General features: G+C 43.5%; 1 protein-coding gene across 1 annotated transcript; it reads left to right on the plus strand.

The window, feature by feature from the left end:
- The first annotated feature begins 2,725 nt into the window (after positions 1-2,725).
- On the plus strand, positions 2,726-11,655 carry CB2H6orf52 (chromosome B2 C6orf52 homolog). The gene is made up of 4 exons (XM_007073182.2): positions 2,726-2,796; positions 3,016-3,193; positions 8,049-8,094; positions 11,340-11,655. The coding sequence occupies exons 1-4, from the start codon at positions 2,726-2,728 to the stop codon at positions 11,486-11,488; spliced, it is 444 nt and encodes a 147-aa protein (XP_007073244.1). The 3' UTR covers positions 11,489-11,655.
- The last annotated feature ends 6,989 nt before the right edge of the window (positions 11,656-18,644 follow it).

The raw sequence follows: 18,644 nt of genomic DNA on the forward strand, positions 1-18,644 counted from the left end.
AGCTGAGAGTGGGCTACTTCCCCCTGGACACTGGCCAATTGTCTCTCCTGGTATAAATTTGCTTCAACTGCTTCAAGGGAATAAGACAGGTGAAATATGAGGAGTTGGCCTTTGGGGCTTTTAAAGAGCAAAACAGCATTTGTGAACCCTTCCTTGTCGCTGTCATCAACAAAGCCCCTGAGTGTCCATCTTCTCTGGAGCTTTGCTCCTGGCCCTCTGTCCCCAGCTCCTGCCACGCTGCTGGGGGATTCAGACACACGACATTAACTTCCTTCCCCAGCCTCTGTAACCACCTTATTATAAACGTCTAACTTCTGCTTTCTTTTCCAGCGATGGCTCTCTCACCCATTTATAGGCAACATTCTGATTTTCCTTTTACAAAATCCAGCTCTAAAGAGAAGGAACAAAACACTGATGAAAGTTTTACAAAAAGAATCCTCAACTGATAGGTTTTATTTGAAGGCTAAGCTGCTCTAGCAGTTAGGAATTGTGTTTAACTTCATACAGTAACCTAAATCAGCCGTGGCTTAAACAAGACATTTATCTCGTAAGTAAAAGAAATCTGGAGGGAGTCAATCTAGTGCTGGTACAAGGAGTCATCAGGCACGCAGACACATTCTCTCTTTCAGATCCTATATTCCGGTGTATGGCTTCCCCTTTGATGTCACCTCATAGGCCAAAATAGGTGCAGCTTTTGGGTTCCAGCCATCATATCTCTAATCCTAGCCCTAGGTCCGGAGAAAGGGTGGAGTACCACAGGTCTCCTTCCAGTTAAGCAAACACCCTTGGCCCACACAGCTGTCCTCAATCCTCTTATAATAGTCCTATTTACGTCTTATTAGCCAGACTTTGGCCGCTCGGCCACATCTACCTGCACTTGGGGAACTAGGAAATGTCTTTTAGTGAGGCCTATCTCTGCCCCCAAATAAAATCAGGGTGCTGTTATTTCCCCCCCTAAATTTTTATTTAACGTTTATTCATTTTTGAGAGACAGGGAGACACAGAATCCGAAGCAGGCTCCAGGCTGTAAGCACTCAGCACAGAGTTTGATGTGGGGCTCGAACCCACAAACCATGAGACCATGACCTGAGCCAAAGTCGGACGCTTAACTGACTGAGCCCCCCAGGTGCCCCTGAGATTTGTTATTAAGGAAGAAAAGGAAACTGAATAGTGGCTGGCACCCAGCAAGCTGAGGCAGAGCTGCTAATCAGTAACCTCTCCCAGGAAGCATGGGGACATCTGGAGTGTAGGCCCCACTCTATCACCCTGCTTTGCACAAGTAGCTGTTCAGTAAATAATGGGTGAATAACTGAATGATTTGAATTCATGATTATTATTCTTTACAACACCGGCAAATATAGACTACATCAAGCACTTATTAACAAGCTGCAGGGAAATGGCCAGACCCGAAGTGCCCCTATTTGGACTCAAAAGTTACCTTCTCACATTTGGACACTGTGTAGGCTGGCTACTTAGGCGGAATCTGAGTGAGGCTCTAATCCAAACCTATGGAATCAGAACCTACGTTTTAAACAACGTGCTGAGGTGATTCATATGCACGTTGAAATTTGGGAAAGCATGCTGTATTTGGTGTTTTTAAATAATTTTGAGCCACAGTATTATTTCTTTAAAATGTTTTCCTGTAAACCAAAGTATAGTAAAAAGAATGGTGATTTTTTTTTAAATCCTCCATATGAAGTAGTTTCATGCACATAAGAAATACATTTGACATTTATTTGGAAAGCTATAATTTACAGAATTCTTTAGAGCTGTACCATAATCCTTAAAGGCAGGCAGAGAAGATTCTATTATCCTCACCTTAAAAATCATGGAAGAACCATGACTCATTAGGGATATTTGTTTCTGCCATAATCACAGTTATGAAGAGGTAGAGTCAGGATTTGAACCTTGGTCTTCTGACTCCTGGATCCTATATACTTTCTACTCTATTTGATCCTTGTTTCTCATATAAAAGAAATGTTCAGTCAATGTTTGGCAAGTGAATGTATGCAATGTATGAATAAATCAGATCTCACCAAAAATAAAAAATAAAAAAAAAATAAAATGTTTTCCTGTACCCACATTAAGAGGGTAGGTTAGTGTGTGTGTGTGTGTGTGTGTGTGTGTGTGTGTGTGTGTGTGCGCGCGCGCGCGTGTGTTCCTTCTAGGACTTCTTTCCACTGGTTGGTCGGGGTAATGATTTCAACCTGCAAGAGCTATTAAAAAAAAAAAAAGTCCACTAATTGCTGCTTCCAATAGTTAGCAGATAAGTGAACTGAGGAGGGAAACATCAACAGTGCGGTACTTCTTTTACGGTTTTCGTTGTTACAAATGACTCAATAATTGTAGAGGGTGGGATGGAGACTTCAGTGGGTTTCACAGTTGCTCAACACGCACTCCTCTGTGCCCCCGCTGGCTTTCGGCTGCCTTCCCCTGGGCCTGGAGCTGGGAGAGGCCGCTGGCAAGCTTAGAGCCAGCTGCTAGCGTGCAGAAGGTCCCCCCAGGTGACCCCTATAGACTCCTACCCCACCCATGCCTTAACCCCATTGTAACAAAAGTCAAGCAATTCATCACCCAGCAGGAACTGCTTCTATGTTAATTGCTCTCTCTGGCAGTGGGGAGAGAGATTTGCTGGGTGAGAGGCTTTAGCCCCCAGAGCTGGAGTTATTGCTTCCCGAATAAAAACTGTGGATACCTGGTCTCTTTTTGCAAAGTTTCTGGATAAATGGCTGGGCAGGAGAGTTTTGCAGGCTGTGGCATAGCTCAACCAAGTACTTATTACTGGCACTGGCAAAGGTGAGCTGGTCTGTCCTACTCCCAGTGAAAATGAAGGGCGTCCATGCTCTGTTTCTTCCGTGCTTTTTGGCAATTTCCAAACCATCGCTTTGGAAATTGGTGTCCTTAAACAGTTAACGCAGAAATCATCTTTACCACAGCCTCCTGGGAAAGAAGAAAGAGTTTTGAGTGATTCTACCTTGTTGGTGATGTCGTTCTTGTCTCCCCTCCACTCATTAGGGGGAAGCCCGTGTTCCAGCCCTGCCTGGGTTACCAATCGGGCAGCTGGTTTGAGCAGCAGCACAGCGGTTACTCCCTCTCTGGCTATGACTACGGCTGTGCAGCAGAGAGAGATGGACACAACCTTTCTGTGCGTGAGACCTCCGGACGCCCAGCTGCAAGTCTGGTCACACCTAAGGTACCCCTCCCTGAAATGAATCCTGTGTCGTCCGTGAGCCCAGCATGGAGGTATCTTTTTCCTACCTTCACACCTCCGGATGCTCTCATTCAAATTCCCACAGCCATGGCTTTTGCTCCCCATTTCAATGCCAGAGAGGAAAAGCTGATGATTTGCCCACAATTTAAGTCATCACTGTCTTCCAAAAACAAAATTATAGGCTGATGAAGTCCGTGCTTAAATTCTTACTGCTAAATTTTAGATTACCACTCATTTGATTTTACTCTTTTTAGAAAAAAAAATGTTTATTTTTGAGAGAGAGAGAAGAGAAACAGAGTGTGAGTTGGGGGAGGGGCAGAGAGAGAGGGAGACACAGAATCCGAAGTAGGCTCCAGGCTCTGAGCTGTGGGCACAGAGCCGGACGTGGGGCTCGAACTCATGAACTGTGAGACCATGAGCTGAGCCAAAGTCAGAGGCTTAACCCACCGAGCCACCCAGGTGCCCCTTGATTTTACTCTTAAACACTTAAAATAGGACTAGAGATAGTTTTTGTTTTGTAATAGCAGAAAACATGAACATACTTTTAAGAGCTGTTCCAGGGGCATCTGTGTGGCTCAGTCGGTTAAACGCCTGACTTCGGTTCAGGTCATGGTCTCACAGCTCGTGAATTAGGGGCTCTGTGCTGACAGCCCCGTGCCTGGGGCCTGCTTCAGATTCTCTCTCTCTCTCTCTCTCTCTCTCTCTCTGCCCTTTCCCCACTCATACTCTGCCTCTCTCTCTCAAGATTAAATAAGCATTTTTAAAAAATTAAAAAGAACTGTTCTAATGTTTTGGTTACTAATGCGAGCTATTTCTGAAATTGCACAGATTTCTGTGTTAGAATAAGAGAAAGCTTCCCCCGTCCTTGTCCTTTCCTCTTCCCCATTTCCTCCCCAGTTAGAAGAAACCCCTGTTCAAGGACACCCATGTCCTCTAGATTTTTCCCTTCTTCTCTTGCTAAATCAGGGTGATTGGGCTTTATTTCTGTTTGCGGAGAATTGAACAAGAATGAACTTGTGTAGTACATACTGGTTTACTCCTTGCTTGCTTCTGCTGACAGGTGGCATTAGCAGATGTTCCCCTTTAATTTTTTTTTGAATGTTTATTTTTGAGAGAGAGAGCGTGCACACGCACAAGCGCACAAATGCGCGCAAGCAGGGGAGGAACAGAGAGAGAGGGACAGAGGCGCACTGATAGCACAGAGCCCGGTGGGGGTCTCGAACTCAAGAACCATGAGATTGTGACGTGAGTGGAAGTCAAGACTCAGACATTTAACCAACTGAGCCACCCCGCCTCCCCGAGACGTACCCGCTTTGAAAGAGCTTTCTTTAAAAGTTGCCCATTTGGACGAGCTGTGATATTAGCTCATCCCTTGGGGGCTAACATTTTAAATGTTCTTAGCACTTCAACAAACGTTTACTGATCTCCAAGCATTTGTCAGAGTGTTCTTTGCCTAAGGATAGATTGCCGGAAGTAGAAGGTCGGGATTAAAGGATGTAACATTGAAAATTTCGGATCGCGAATTACTCACCAAAAAGCCTGTCTACGTTTACACTTCTCATTGCTGTTGTGAGTGTGCTTGCCTCTCCGTGTGCAATTTACCAACATGACAGGTGTGGAAGGCGTTTGCTTATCATTGAGGGCAAATACCTTTTAAGGTGTTGCCTGATGATACCTGCGTTCTGTGACCTCATCGATGTTCTTTGTCTACCTCTCTTTCTGTTAGTTATACCCCCTTTTATCTGACTGTGCAGATGCTTGCCTATTATGGAAATTAGCACTGAGCAAAGTGTTAGTGTTCTCTCCAGTTTGCTTCCTAGTGTTCCTCATGGGATGGCCTGTACCTTAAACCCAGAGTTGGATTTAATATTTCAACCCTCAGTTTTTAGAACTTACATTTGCTTGGTATCTTCTTTTTTTTTTTTTGCCCAAACTTTCATTTTCAATTTTTCAAGTATGTTTTAGGCGTGCCTTCTTTTATATAAAATATCTTGTTATATTTCTTGTTTTTTTTTTCTTTTTAAACCCAGATCGGGTTTTACCCTGTTAGCAGATGTTTGATGTTGCATCACTTAAAAAAGAAAATTTTGCTATATTACCTGAGGTTTTAGCACATTTTTTTCTTCTACCCCTTCTCTTTTTCACTAGTTTGGGAGATAGTCTATGTGTCTTCCTGTGGTTACCCTTATCTTTAAATAGAGAAGTATAGGTTTGACTGCATTATCAACTTCAAAAATGAAAGTATTTCTTGATTTCTGCCCACTCATGAGAAAACAAAATTAACACCAAAGAAAGAAAAGACAGTAAGAAACAACACCACCAAAGGAACAAAGAAACATAAATAAATAAAAACGTTTTTAATGTTTATTTATTTATTTTGAGAGACAGAAATCAGGTGAGCAGAAGAGAAGAAGAGCTATTTATTTATTTTGAGAGCAGAAATCAGGTGTCCCTCAGAGAGAGAGGGACAGAGAGAATCCCAGGTAGGCGCTGTGCTGTTAGCACAGAGCTCGACTCGGGGCTCAAATCCCCGAACCCTGAGATCATGACCCAAGCTGAAATCAAGAGTCAGATGCTTAACCCACTGAGCCACCCAGGTGCCCCATAAATAAATAAAAATTTTAAAAGAAATTAACCATTTTTTGTCTCCTTGTCCCCTGCCTCTTTCTTCTCGTTTTTGTTGATACCTGCTGGGATTTTCATCCCACTTTCCTGTCAAATTATTACCGTAACATGCAGTTTCTTTCTTTCTTTCCTTCTTTCCTTCTTTCCTTCTTTCCTTCTTTCCTTCTTTCTTCCTTTCCTTCTTTCCTTCTTTCCTTCTTTCCTTCTTTCTTTCCTTCTTTCTTTCCTTTCTTTTTTTCTTTTCTTCTTTCCTTTCTTTCTTTCTTTCCTTTTTTTCCTTTCTTTCTTTCTTTCCTTTTCTTTTCTTTCCTTTTCTTCTTTCCTTCTTTCTTTTTTCTTTCTTTTCTTTCTATCCTTTTATTTCCTTCTTTCTTTTTTTTCTTTCTTTCTTTCTTTTCTTTCCTTCTTTCTTTCCTTTTCTTTCTTTCTTTCCTTCTTTTCTTTCTTTCTTTCTTTCTTTCTTTCCTTTTCATCCTTTCTTTCTTTCTTTCTTTCCTTTTCTTTCTTTCTTCCTTTTCTTTCTTTCTTCTTTCCTTCTTTCTTTCTATCCTTTTCTTTCCTTCTTTCTTTCTCTTTCTTTTCTTTCTTTCTTTCTTTCTTTCTTTCTTCCCTCCTTCCTTCCTTTCTTAACACACGGTGTCAAGAATTAGAAATCTATCCACTTTCGTGGCTGTGGTTAGCACACTTGTGCCACCTGCCTGCTTTCCTGGCGGGAGTCCCCAGTTATGAAGCTGTTCAGCAGTATTCACAATGGTGAGGCTTTGCCGTGGGCCTCTTTTACTCCCGAGTGCCCTCGCTTTATTCTCGCCTAAGAAAGGATGACCTCTGCCAGATGTCCCAGCTCTATTGTCCATTTCCCCCTCTGGGGCACGCTGGTGTTCTTAACGCTTGTGTCTCCAGGATAAGAGGTTAGCCTCCCAAGAGCCCTGTGCGTTTTGACATTGTGTCTTTAGATCAGAGGGAGTGGATGTGTTCAAAATGATTCTCAGGTCTTTGGGCTCCTTCAGCACAATGGTCCCACACTCTCACCCGCAGAGTTAGCACTCTGCTAGCAGAACATTAGCAAAACCACTAGCGAAATTTAGTAGATGTGCCCTTCTTCAAGAACAGCAGGTACTGCCCAGGTGACCCTCACACCAGAGAGAATGCTCTGTCTCCATAGAGCACCTGCTCCCTGCATCCTGGTCAGGTGAGATCCACAGTTACCTGAGCACACATTGCAAAGGAGGAAATGTGAGGTTACTCGGGCATTGTGTTATGAGAAAGGCCTCCTTTAAGCCCAGATTCTGGCTGTCTTAGCTGTTTCTAAACAGGAAAAAATACACCAATGGTGAGATTAAACTTATGGTAACTACATAATTTATTTTCCAAACCAGGACCTATTTCAGAGTGAAAGGGAGGGATGCTTTCTGACAGATTGAAAAGAAGAGACAGTGGCTCTTTGGTTTTCAGTATAAACTTGTTCTTCTTAGCAAGGGAGGCTTCATGAAGTTCATTGGGTCCCAAGAGCTACCTGGGCTATTCCTGGATGGCTTGGTTCCTCGGAACAGCTGTACATGTTTAACAGAAACACTTCCCAGCAGGTGCCTATGGAGAGGAGTCATAGAAACTTAGCCTGTCCCAGGAGAGCCAATAGGGTCTGGGTTAACCAAACAAAATTTATTTGGGGAGTGCTTCTCGAATTCACTTCTCTCATTGACTAGTTAGCTCTTCTATAGTCTCTGTTATCTGCTTAAGCACCTATTGTCCTGGTCCTTAGCTGAGCTGTGGGGTCCGGGTGTGATTAGAAGGCTCTAGGGAGAATGTGCTCGTGAAGATTTTACAAGTCGTCATCTGGAAATAGGGGCAGAGGTCCAGACAGAGAGTTGGGCATTTAGTGCAGGGACCGTGGAGTCTGGATGCCAGGGTCCCTGGTGTCTAGTTCCTAGCCCAGGCCCTAGGATGCCAGTTAGTTCCAGAAGCTTCAGGGAGGCCAGAGGCCTTGGTTAGGCATGCTCCTCCTTTGTGACTTTTCATCTGTTGACTCAGATTACCTATTTCATAACTGTGGTCATTATTACTTAAAGATTCTTCAAATCAAAATTCAAAACAAATTTGATCTAAAGGGAGTTCAGTGTCTTAGATATTATTTTTGACAGAGAGTGTTTTCTTTAAAAGCATGTGTTGATAGTAAATCTTTATTTTTTTTCCTAACATACTGATTTCCTTGTAGGAAAGCACGGCTCTGGCAGAAAAGCAAGATGAAAACCCACTGGAAGGTAACGTAAACCCTGTGTTGCCATGGTTGAAAACAAAACTAATCCATTCCCAAGGTTACTCATTACTCAACTGGCTCGAAACTGAGAGATTCTACTGGAAAATTCCTACGTAGGTTGCGTAAGCCATTTTCTTCAGCAGTTCATCTGGTTTTTGGAAATTGTTTTTGTGGGAAGCTTGAGCTAAGCCACCTGTTTGGGTCTTTCTGAAGGACTAGGAAATAGGGACATTTCCAAACAATAAAAAGACAATAAATTGTTTTTAAGATCAGTTTCCTCCATAAATTTAAACTTTGGGATTAGTAATGCTTTAATTTTGATTTTTAAGGGGAGAAGTAGGAGGTGATCACTGTGACTTTGGCTTCCTAACTTCCCTCAGGGTTATTGTTTCCTGGGGGACCTCACAGGCCCAGTCTGTAGGGTTAGGCAGTGCTGCTTGTAGTTCCTGATCTATTTTGAAAGAAAGAAAGTGCATGGGTACGAAATGCCCAGAGCAGGACCCTATTATTAATTGAGGAAGGGGAGAAAATGTGTGGCTTGTTTTACTTAAGTTACAGGCAAGAAAAATAGAAGAGACTCTCAGAGAGAACACCTTTGCCAGTTTCTTACCACCTGCCTGTGTTATCACATGGCCATCTGGTGGTTTCCTCCACCCCCAGGGGACCCCCAGCAGACCAACCCCCCCCCCCCACTGCCTCATGACTGCATCAAAGGTGAGAACAGCTGTCTTTGTAGTCCCAGTGACTAATACAAAGTCAGCAAGTCAACAGGTGCTCAGTGTTCAAATGAAATGAAACTGATGTTTAAAAGAAATCTTTAAATGCTATGGGGGAGTTCTAGTTTTATCCAAATACATTTGATTGAAATGTGAAGAAAAGGTACGCATTCCATCTCTCAGGGGAATTTCATTCTGGTTAAAGCCTGAGTCCATTCTCCCTGCCTTCTCCAGTCCTGCGGACGGTATAAAAATTACAGAGAAAGACCCACAATAAGTGTACTTTCTGGATGCAGACCGCCTGGGTTCAAATCACCCTGACAAGCTCTGTAATTCCAGGCAAATTCCCCTCTAGGACATCAGTGCCCCATCTGTGGAATGGGATGTGAAAACGAACCTCCTACAAAGTGTGACAATAGCTCTAAACTGTTTTTAAGTGTCTTAACTTCATCTGGCAGGTAATAGCAATTTTGGTGGTTAGTATAAGCTCTTCATAGAGCGGGGGGAGTTCTGTCCAGGGCAAATGTGATTTAAACACAAATCCAACCACATAGAGAGTTTTAAATTTTCTAGTAGCCAAATTAAAAAAAAAAAAACTAAAAACTAAAAAGGAACAGATGAAATTAATTTCAATGCTTGAAATATTTCTGTCGGCACAGAGCCTGATGCAGGGCTCGAACTCACGGACTGTGAGATTATGACCTGAGCCAAAGTCAGATGCTCAACCGACTGAGCCACCCAGGCACCCCAGGAATTTAAAAAGCGTATACCAAGTTTTTGCAATGCAGTGCATATTTACATCACCTCTCTGATAAGGACTAACCTCATTTCCAGTGCTGAATAACCACATGTGGATAGGGGCTGCTGGATTAGCTTGGTCTAGAGGTCCACCAGGCTTAGGGAAGATGTATTCGTTTGTCTTTTATGGGCTTCTTCTACCACTAGGGTCAATGTCACTGGAAGGGCCTAAATCGTTAATCTGGGGTTCATAGCTGACCACACTGTGTCTGTTTCTAGGCCACAGGTTAGAGGACAGGCAGTACTTATATGGATGTGGTCCTGACACCTTTCCTGTGACCAGGAACCTAAGTCAGGAGCCTTTTCACAAATACCTGCCCATAACGGTGAAGGAAAGAACCCTGGGGCATGACCTTAAGAAAGAGAATTTCAGAAAGCTCAGAAAAAAAAAAAAAAAATCTAATTTTATGACCAGATGTTCTCAAAGGAAAGATAAAAAGGGAGGGGAAGCTCTAAACAATAAAAATCAGACAACACAGTCACGAATGACTCCAGGGAAGAAAAGTAGGAAGTAGCTCATGAAAGTTATATGATGCTTTAGGCCTATGATGACGGTTGATAATCTTGGTTCTAAAATAAGCACAGAAGGATGTTAGTCAGCTCAGGCTGCTGTAACAAAATACCACAGATGGGGTGGCTTGAATAACAAATTTATTTTTCATAGTTCTGGACACTGAGAAGTCCAATATCAAGGTACTGGCTGCTTCAGTGCCTGGTGAGGGCTCTCTTCCTGGCTTGCAGACGGCCACCTTCCTTCTCATTATGTCCTCATATGGTGGGGGAAACATAAAACACCATCACTGGTGTCCTTTCTTATAAGGGCACTAATCCCATCAGACTAGGGCCCAACCCTTATGACCTCATCCAACCCTGATTGTCTCCCAAAGGCCTCGTCTCCAAAATGCCATCACATTGGAAGTAAGTGTCTCAATGAATTTTAGGGGGCACAAATATTTAGTCCAGGACAGGCATACAAATACAAATGAATAGTGTGGTCCCTTATGAGTATTGGGAAGTAAAAATTATGGTCCTGAGTGAGCTAAGGCTTGCAAACATTACAGAGGAACACAGCAAGGGCTGCTTCAATTACATTCAGTACAAGGAGAGGAAAAAACGGATGGCATTCAGCACCTTGGAAACCTGACAAGTTGGAATGAATATCTAGGTCTGACGCTTTCATGGTAACTTAACACCACCTCACCATAGGGTTCCAGGTTTCAGAGAAGGAAGCCTGTGCCCCCCTCTGTTTCTGAATGGGCTGCTATAAACAATTTGTTCACTTACGTCAATCTGTTAATTAAGCAAATAAAGCAACATGTTTATTGTTTCAAAGCCCCGTTCTGCGGATTTAGTCCTGGCTCGCTGGTGTCCTGTCCACCCAGGTGCTCGTGCTGGAAACTTAGGGCTCATCCTTGACCCTCCCTTTCTCTTTTGCCCCAAATTGAACCCATTTCCAAATGCTGTCCATCCATCTCCAAAACATCTCTTTATCCGTCCATTTTCTCCATCTCTTCCACCACGGGGACGCTGGTTGAGCCTGGTCATGCTACTTTCCCAGCTCCCATTTGTATTTTCAAATCTTCTTGAAAGGAAACGCGCAGATTAAAAACTCTAACGTGAAACGTCTGCAATATTTTCCTGCTGATGTTTTTATGAAACTCTCATTTCAAGCCATTTCTAATATGTGTCCTGTAACACTTTTTTTTTTTTCCATATGCGTTATTGGCTTCTGCAGATCCAGATCTTCATTTGAATATTGAAGAACTGAACAAGGAGTTTATGGTGAAAAGTGAGGAACTCTATGACTCTCTCATGAGTTGCCACTGGCAGCCTTTGGATACGGTTCATTCTAAAATCCCAGATGAGACCCCCAAAGAAGCATGATGCTCACTAAGCTACCCAACTGTCAGATCAATTGCATCTTGTTTTGTTGGGGTTTTTTGTTTGTTTCTTTGCTTTTGTTTTTGTTTTGCTAAGACAAAAAGAATTCTGCCAGGAATGTACTCTATGCTATATGTAAATACAAATCTCCAGGACTTAAATGTGACTGACATGATAGAATGTAATGTAAATAAACTTTACCAGCATATCCATTTCTGGAAGTGTGTTCTATTAAATAAATGCCAGAAGAGGTCCCATAACTATCATGGTAGAGTAAGCTGCACTGTAAGACATTTGAAAATAGGTTTGGAGCCCCTGGGTGGCTCAGTCAGTTAAGAAACTGACTCTTGAATTCAGCTCAGGTCACAGTCTCACAGTTCATGAGTTTGAGTCCCACATTGGGCTCTGCACTGACAGCGTGGAGCCTACTTAGGATTCTCTCTTCCCTCTCTCTCGCTCTCTCTCCCAAAATAAATAAACTTTTTTTTTTTTTTAATGACATTTGAAAATAGGTTTAATAAGAGGCGAGCCTGACCTGAACTGGTTGGGGCATTAGTGGATAGATGTGTAAATGGGTAAAGAGTGTGGAATCACATAATCTGGCTTGATGGCAATTGATGGCCAGAAGTTAGCAGGAGAATGATTATGCTTGAAAATTTGGGGGCTGCTCTGTAATTGAAGCTCAGTTTGGTGGGGCAATATATATTATGACATGCAGAAGTTGGTGACATTTGATTCAGAAGATCTAGATTTAGAAGAAGATAAGTGAGTGAAAGATAAAGCGAAAGCATCAGCATAAATGCATATGGTGAACAGTCTCCCGTCCTGTGGCTGGAATAGTCCAGACTGCCGCTGCTTTCCTTCTGCTGGTCACTATTAATCCTGTGAAAGGATAAACATCCAGCCCAAGCACGAGGATGTCTTTACATTCTCTAATACCAAGTGGAACGAGGGTAACTTGGGAGGTAGCAAATGCTGGGTCGTGGGGCAGAGAAAGCAAGAACGGCCCGATACCTCCGTTGGAGATGAACGGATTCTTCCGAATTTTCAAATTAGCAATGATGGGGACAAAGTGTAGCGTGAGCAGCAAAGGACCCCTCTCGTGATTGTAACCAGACAGTGGCAAAGGGAGTGTGAAAAGCAACGATTGCTGCCAATTGGAACAAATTCCAACCTCAAAAAGGGGCAGGAGCTCTAATTCTAAAAGAAAGAGGAACAAAAAGCTCCTCACAGGGCGTCAACATTGTTTACCAGAGGTATTGGTAAATGGTATTACCAATGGTATTGTTTACCATTGTATTTACCAGAGGTTGGTGTAGTTAGATGCGTCTACTAAAGTTCTGGGTAAACAGTGATCATCAGTCACTGGTTGGTGTGATCAGACCTGTTCAGTCCTTCTGCTGAGGGTTAACAGTCAGTCATCTAACTGGTTGTGATAACCCCCATTGGGCCTATTTTGTGGATCAGTGCGGGCCATAGGTAATCAACAGTGGACTTTGCAGTTCTGTTTGTGGTTATCGTGTCCAAGCAGACGAGCCCCTGAGAGCAAGGGTAGGCGATATTTCCGTGCTGCAAGTAGAGAGATAAGAAAGCCGAAGATGGAAACTTGTGCTCCATTCTTAGAGATGACTGCTTGGAAAAATGTCTTAATTTCTAGTGCTGCTGTGTTTTGCTCTAGGAAGAACAAGAAAACCAGGGGGCCGGTGGGATGGAATCCCCAGTGTCTGATGAGGCAAGGTTAGGATTGTGTGGACCTACGGACCCTTGCCTCTCATTAAGTAGCCTTCATGGAGATGGGGACTGGGAAGATTAGGCTCCTTCTTGTGATGCAAGAGGGAGGAGGTGCTGAGAGCTGACTAGGGGGTGGGCATCTGGCGGTATACACTGATCGTTGTGGGGTGCTTTGAGACCCAATGGAATGCTTCGGCTTTCCCTGAGTGAACTCCGTTAGGGTTTCAGCAGCAGAAGCCACAGCCCAACAGGAGTCCCGTAGTTACCGAGATGTGATCTGTCTTCAAAACCTGAGGGAGAGGGGATGTGGCTGGCCTCACTACCTCCTTTCTCCACTGTACCTTCTATAAACAGGCTTCTGCCTCAAGAATCTGCATGTTGTACAGTCGGCACTTGGTTTTGTCAGTCAACTTATCTTTTCTAGGAAATCTTTTTCTGACTCACATCTTGGGATTCTGGTGACATCTTTCCTGTCCTTGGTGACCCTTCCTTTTGATCACAACTGATGAGTGTTCTATCCCTGGGCTCCAATGCAGCCTAAGCCACAGTACCTGCCTCAGCTGATTGGCCAGAGTGATCTCACGACCCTGTTCAATCCATCAGACCTTTCCTCGAATTTTTGAAGACACTCAGTCCTTCTCTGGTGGTGAAGCTAGGAGAGATGGGGCCCAGGAGCTGCTGTAGCAATGTCTCCTCCTGTGGGATACGGTGAATTTACAGAGAGAAGCAGATAGAAGGGCTAGCAGGAGAGAGTCAGGTGCTGTGTATTCTCTCACTTTTCTTTTTTGCACACTATTGTTTTCAGGAATCCCTACATTTCCGACGCAATTCCCTTGTTGGTTCAGCTTCCTTCATTGCAACCCAAAGTGTCTGAATTTAATCAAGTTCTTAATTTGGTCATCCCATGGGGGCAGGTTAGAAAGACTTGGGTGGCGCTCTCTATTTCCATTCTGCTAGTTAACAACCTCCCAGGACACATGTTCTATCTACATTTTTCTCAGGGTGTGTTCATCCACTTCCTGTACCAGAAACCCACACATATGTTTGCAGCACAGACCTTTCTTTCGAGCTTCACATTAAGTGCATCTTACCGCTTACTTGATTACTCACCTCGTGTGCCGACAGGCGTGCTGAAATGACCAGATGTGTAAAGGATTGTTCTTTTACCCATGTTAAGAAACGTCACATTCAATCAAACGGTGCTTACACTCATGCACTTCCCATGGAGGGATTTAGACATGGGAGAGGGGAGATGGATGGCTTCATGAATTTACTGCTGTTACTGGAGGGTAAGTTTCGGGCTTTCAGCTCTAGAGAAAGGTAGAGACTGGGGTTACGGGGTGGCAAAGCTCCCACCCGCTCTAGTGAAGATCTGGCCCAGGTTGGGGGGTGGGAACTGACCTCTCTGCAGTGGCTGCCCTCACAGGTGCTGGAACAGAACACTTTTTGCAACAGGTTTAATTTTCTTCTTTTTTGGGGGGGGGGGCGGTAAAATACACATAACATAAAATTTACTGTCATACCCATTTTTAACTGTGCAATTAGGTGATATTAAGTACACTCACCTTGACACACTACCATTACCACCATTGGTCTCCGGAACTCTTTTCAACCTGCAAAACTTAAAACTCAGTACGTCAATACTACGTCCACAATTCTTGCTTCTCCACTCCTGGCAGCCACCATTCTACTTTGTGTCTCTGTGGATTTGCCTAGTCTGGCTATTTCATATAAATGGAATCATATAATACGTGACCTTTTGTATCTGGCTTATTTTCCTTAGCATAATGCCCTCGAGGTTCATCCACGTTGTTGCAAATGGCAAGAACTCATCCTTTTTTATGGCTGTGCAATATTCCATTGTGCGTATACACCACAGTTTGTTTCTTCCTTCATCCATCAGTGGACGTTCTTGGTTTGCTTCCACCTTTCAGCCATTGCAAATACTGCTGATATGAATGTCCCAGGTTTTGAAGGCAAAGCAGTGTCTGGGAATTACATTCTCTTATGACGGCACCTGGGAGAAATAGGCCTGAGCTCTGAGTAATAGGGCTCTTGGCCATCAGTGTTCTCAGCTCACTAGCACACTCCCCAAGTGCCATCTGGCCATGGAAGGACCCAGAGGATCACCACCTCAAGGGCCGGTTCCACTGTCTTCTTTCTTCCTGGTGACCAATTCTTCTGCTAAGAAGTAAGACCAATTTTCACAAAGCTCTCAAAATTCTCCTAGGACCTTTCTCCTAGGATAACAAGGCTCTTGGCCTATACTTCTTTTTTAAATTTTTTTTTATGTTTATTTATTTCTGAGACAGAGAGAGACAGAGCATGAGTGGGGAAGGGGCAGAGAGAGAGGGAGACACAGAATCGGAAGCAGGCTCCAGGCTCTGAGCTGTCAGCACAGAGCCCGACGCGGGGCTCGAACCCACGCCCCGTGAGATTATGCCCTGAGCCCAGGTCAGACGCTCGACCGACTGAGCCACCCAGGTGCCCCATCTTGGCCCGTACTTCTATGACTATCCAGTCACCTAGTGATTTTTGACACAACCAGAAAGATCTGCTTTGCTTTACGATGACTTTCTATCCATGTATGAAATAGTTGGACCCTCGTCTCATGAAGATGGGGAAAGGCACCCAATTTTATCTCCTTCATTGGGACAACCCACAAAATACATAGTGACTTTGGTTAAATGAGTTAGATTTATAGTTAAACACTAGGAAGAAGCCACTTGTGACTAGGTACCAAGTGCAGAAGATTGAAATTTGTTGTAATGTTATCTGCCTTGGGAGTGACCTTGAGGATATTGTTACTGCAAGTTCACAGGCTGGCCACAGGTCTGCAATGTGTCGTAGGCAAGATCTATGATGAAAATAGAGCACATATTCCAAAATGAGAGTTACTGTTTCTAATTGTAATATAGTAAAACCTTGGTTTGCGAGCATAATTCATTCGGGAAACATGCTTGTAATCTAAAGCACTTGTATATCAAAGCGAATTTCAAGAACCATTGTGATCACGTGACACCCGGCATCACGTACTACTCATATGGCAAGACATCGCTCATTTATCAAGTTAAAATTTGTTAGAAATGTTTGTCTTGCAGAGTGCTCACAGAACAAGTTACTCACAATTCAAGGTTTTACTGTATATTATTATTTGTAGCATGTTCTTTAAGAAACAAAACAGATGCGGGGCACCTGGGTGGCTCAGTCAGTTGGGCGTCCAGCTTCGGCCTAAGTCATGATCTCTCGGTTCGTGGGTTTGAGCCCCAAGTCGGGCTCTATGCTGACAGCTCGGAGCCTGGAGCCTGCTTCGGATTCTGTGTCTCCTTCTGTCTCTGCCCCTCCCCTGCTAATGCTCTGTCTCTGTCTCTGAAAAAATAAATAAACGTTAAAAAATTAAAAAAAAAAAAGAAACAAAACAGATGAACCTAGGGAAAGGGAAGGAAAAAATAAGATAAAAAGAGAGAGGGAAGCAAACCATAAGAGGCTCTTAAATACAGAGAAAAAACTGAGGGTTGCTGGAGGGGAGGTTCGTGGGGGGATGGGCTAAATGGGTGGTGGGCATTAAGGAGGGCACTTGCTTGGCTGAGCACTGGGTGTTATATGTAAGCGATGAATCACTGGGTTCTACTCCTGAAACCAATGCTACACTGTATGTTAACCAACTGGAATTTAAAGAAATACATTTTTGAAAAAGTAGCTCATAATTTGGGAGCAAATACCAATCTGACTCCACTGGGACTTCAGCTTGATTTAGGGCTCTCTCTTGAATCCTCACTTCTAGGCATTCCTATGGATATGACTCCAATCCAAACTTGTTAGCAAACTTGCTAGAAGATTTACAGATCCACTTTAAGTCACCAGGTCCATAGACACTCATATCTTGGTAACAGTGACCATGCATGAACACAAAATCAAGACACACGCAGTAAAATGATAACCAAAACAAAAACATCTTACATTTCTGAAAAAGAAGGCCTTTTAGATTCTTTGGACTCGCTAAAATGAGTAAATTTATTATACAAGGTCTGCTTTTTCTTCATTTTCAATGAACAGGTCATTGCAAGTGAATCTATCAACTGCATTTGTTTGCGTGAGCAGCAGGGGTGAATCTCAAATAGAATTCTGTGGAGAACGGAAGTTTCAAATTGAGAAGTCGCAGAAATTTATAGCACTAATTTATTCAATAAACACCTATTACTATACATTACACTTTAGATTTGCAAGATGAATCAGGCATCTGATCATACCTGGAAAGGCTCATCAGCTGAGGAAACTTCCCAAACGGCTAAAATATAAGATAAAATGTAATGCATGCCCCAGAGATTACAGAGTGCTGTGGGAGTTCTTAATGGGATAAGGTGTAGAAATAAATCTCGATGGGAGGTAGTCGATCTTATTTCGTTTTCTATTGTCTCAGATTGTACCTTAGTTTCAACTAACCATCTTTGTATAGTTCAGGAAGCAAGGGTTTGGGTGATTCGATGTTCACTGTGAGGGGACTTCCTTAAAGTTATCAGTGGCTTTGTGGCCCCTACGACCGTGCTTTATGACGGCACAATAGTTATGCTGTGTGTACAGTTGGAAGTTTTGGAAGTGAAGGGCTTCCCTTCTCCCAGTGGATCTGAGGTCATTACATCCTTTCCAAAGAAGCTACTCTTCTTCTTGTAGTCCCTTCTTGTCAAGTACCTCCTCTGTCCAAGGTAGAACTTTGGAAGAACTTTAGAAGCCATACATTGCTCTCTTCCTCCCCACAACTGTCTGCCTTGACAGAAACCCAGGGTATCCCAGAGGTGATGCTGCTAGCCCCTTGGGAAGTCTGATCTCAAAATGTCCTGTGCTCCTCTAGCCTTTTTTCATCTCTCTTACTCCTTTAGCTGCCATCCTACCCTGCGGTGAAACTCACCTGAAGGGCTCCCAGGTTCTGACCACACAATGGCAGGCGGAGATAGTCCAGAGTTGGGAGGCATGGGGCTCAGATGCTCTTGTCCCTTGTCAAAGGACTCTAACGAGAAGGTAGGGAAGCACTGGAAGCAGAGGCATGCCATGCTTGGATTTGGGGCTTTTAAAAAGACTCTGGCAACAGCGTAAAGGAAGAATTTAAAGGCTAAAGATGGCTTCGCCTGACAACCAAGTGAGGAATTCACGGGCCCAACAGAAAAGCATGAGGGAAAATGGCTACGGGAAGGAACTGGTTGGGCTAAGAGAAAGGGGAAAGGTTCTCAAGGCTCAGGAGTTTCACTGGAACAGCAGGTGTAGTAATAGAAGTAAAGCAAGGTTCACAGGTGATATCAGTTGGCACAGGGAGTGGAAAACACTGGATTAATTTTGCTTCTTAATGAGGTGCAGTCATGGGAAGAAGTGTGGGCACACCAAAACATCCACACGTTTCCGGTATGGCTCGTTTCGGAGCCCCAAATGGAAAGTT

This window comes from Panthera tigris, chromosome B2, assembly GCF_018350195.1.
Source record: "Panthera tigris isolate Pti1 chromosome B2, P.tigris_Pti1_mat1.1, whole genome shotgun sequence".
NCBI classification, from domain to species: Eukaryota; Metazoa; Chordata; class Mammalia; order Carnivora; family Felidae; genus Panthera; species Panthera tigris.

Bases quoted from the DNA above. Each gene is read 5' to 3' on its own strand.
- CB2H6orf52 (XM_007073182.2), top strand. From the start codon at position 2,726: ATGGCTGGGCAGGAGAGTTTTGCAGGCTGTGGCATAGCTCAACCAAGT. The intron at 2,797-3,015 runs GTGAGCTGGTCT...TCCACTCATTAG, and splicing joins TATTACTGGCACTGGCAAAG to GGGGAAGCCCGTGTTCCAGC. The intron at 3,194-8,048 runs GTACCCCTCCCT...ATTTCCTTGTAG, and splicing joins CAAGTCTGGTCACACCTAAG to GAAAGCACGGCTCTGGCAGA.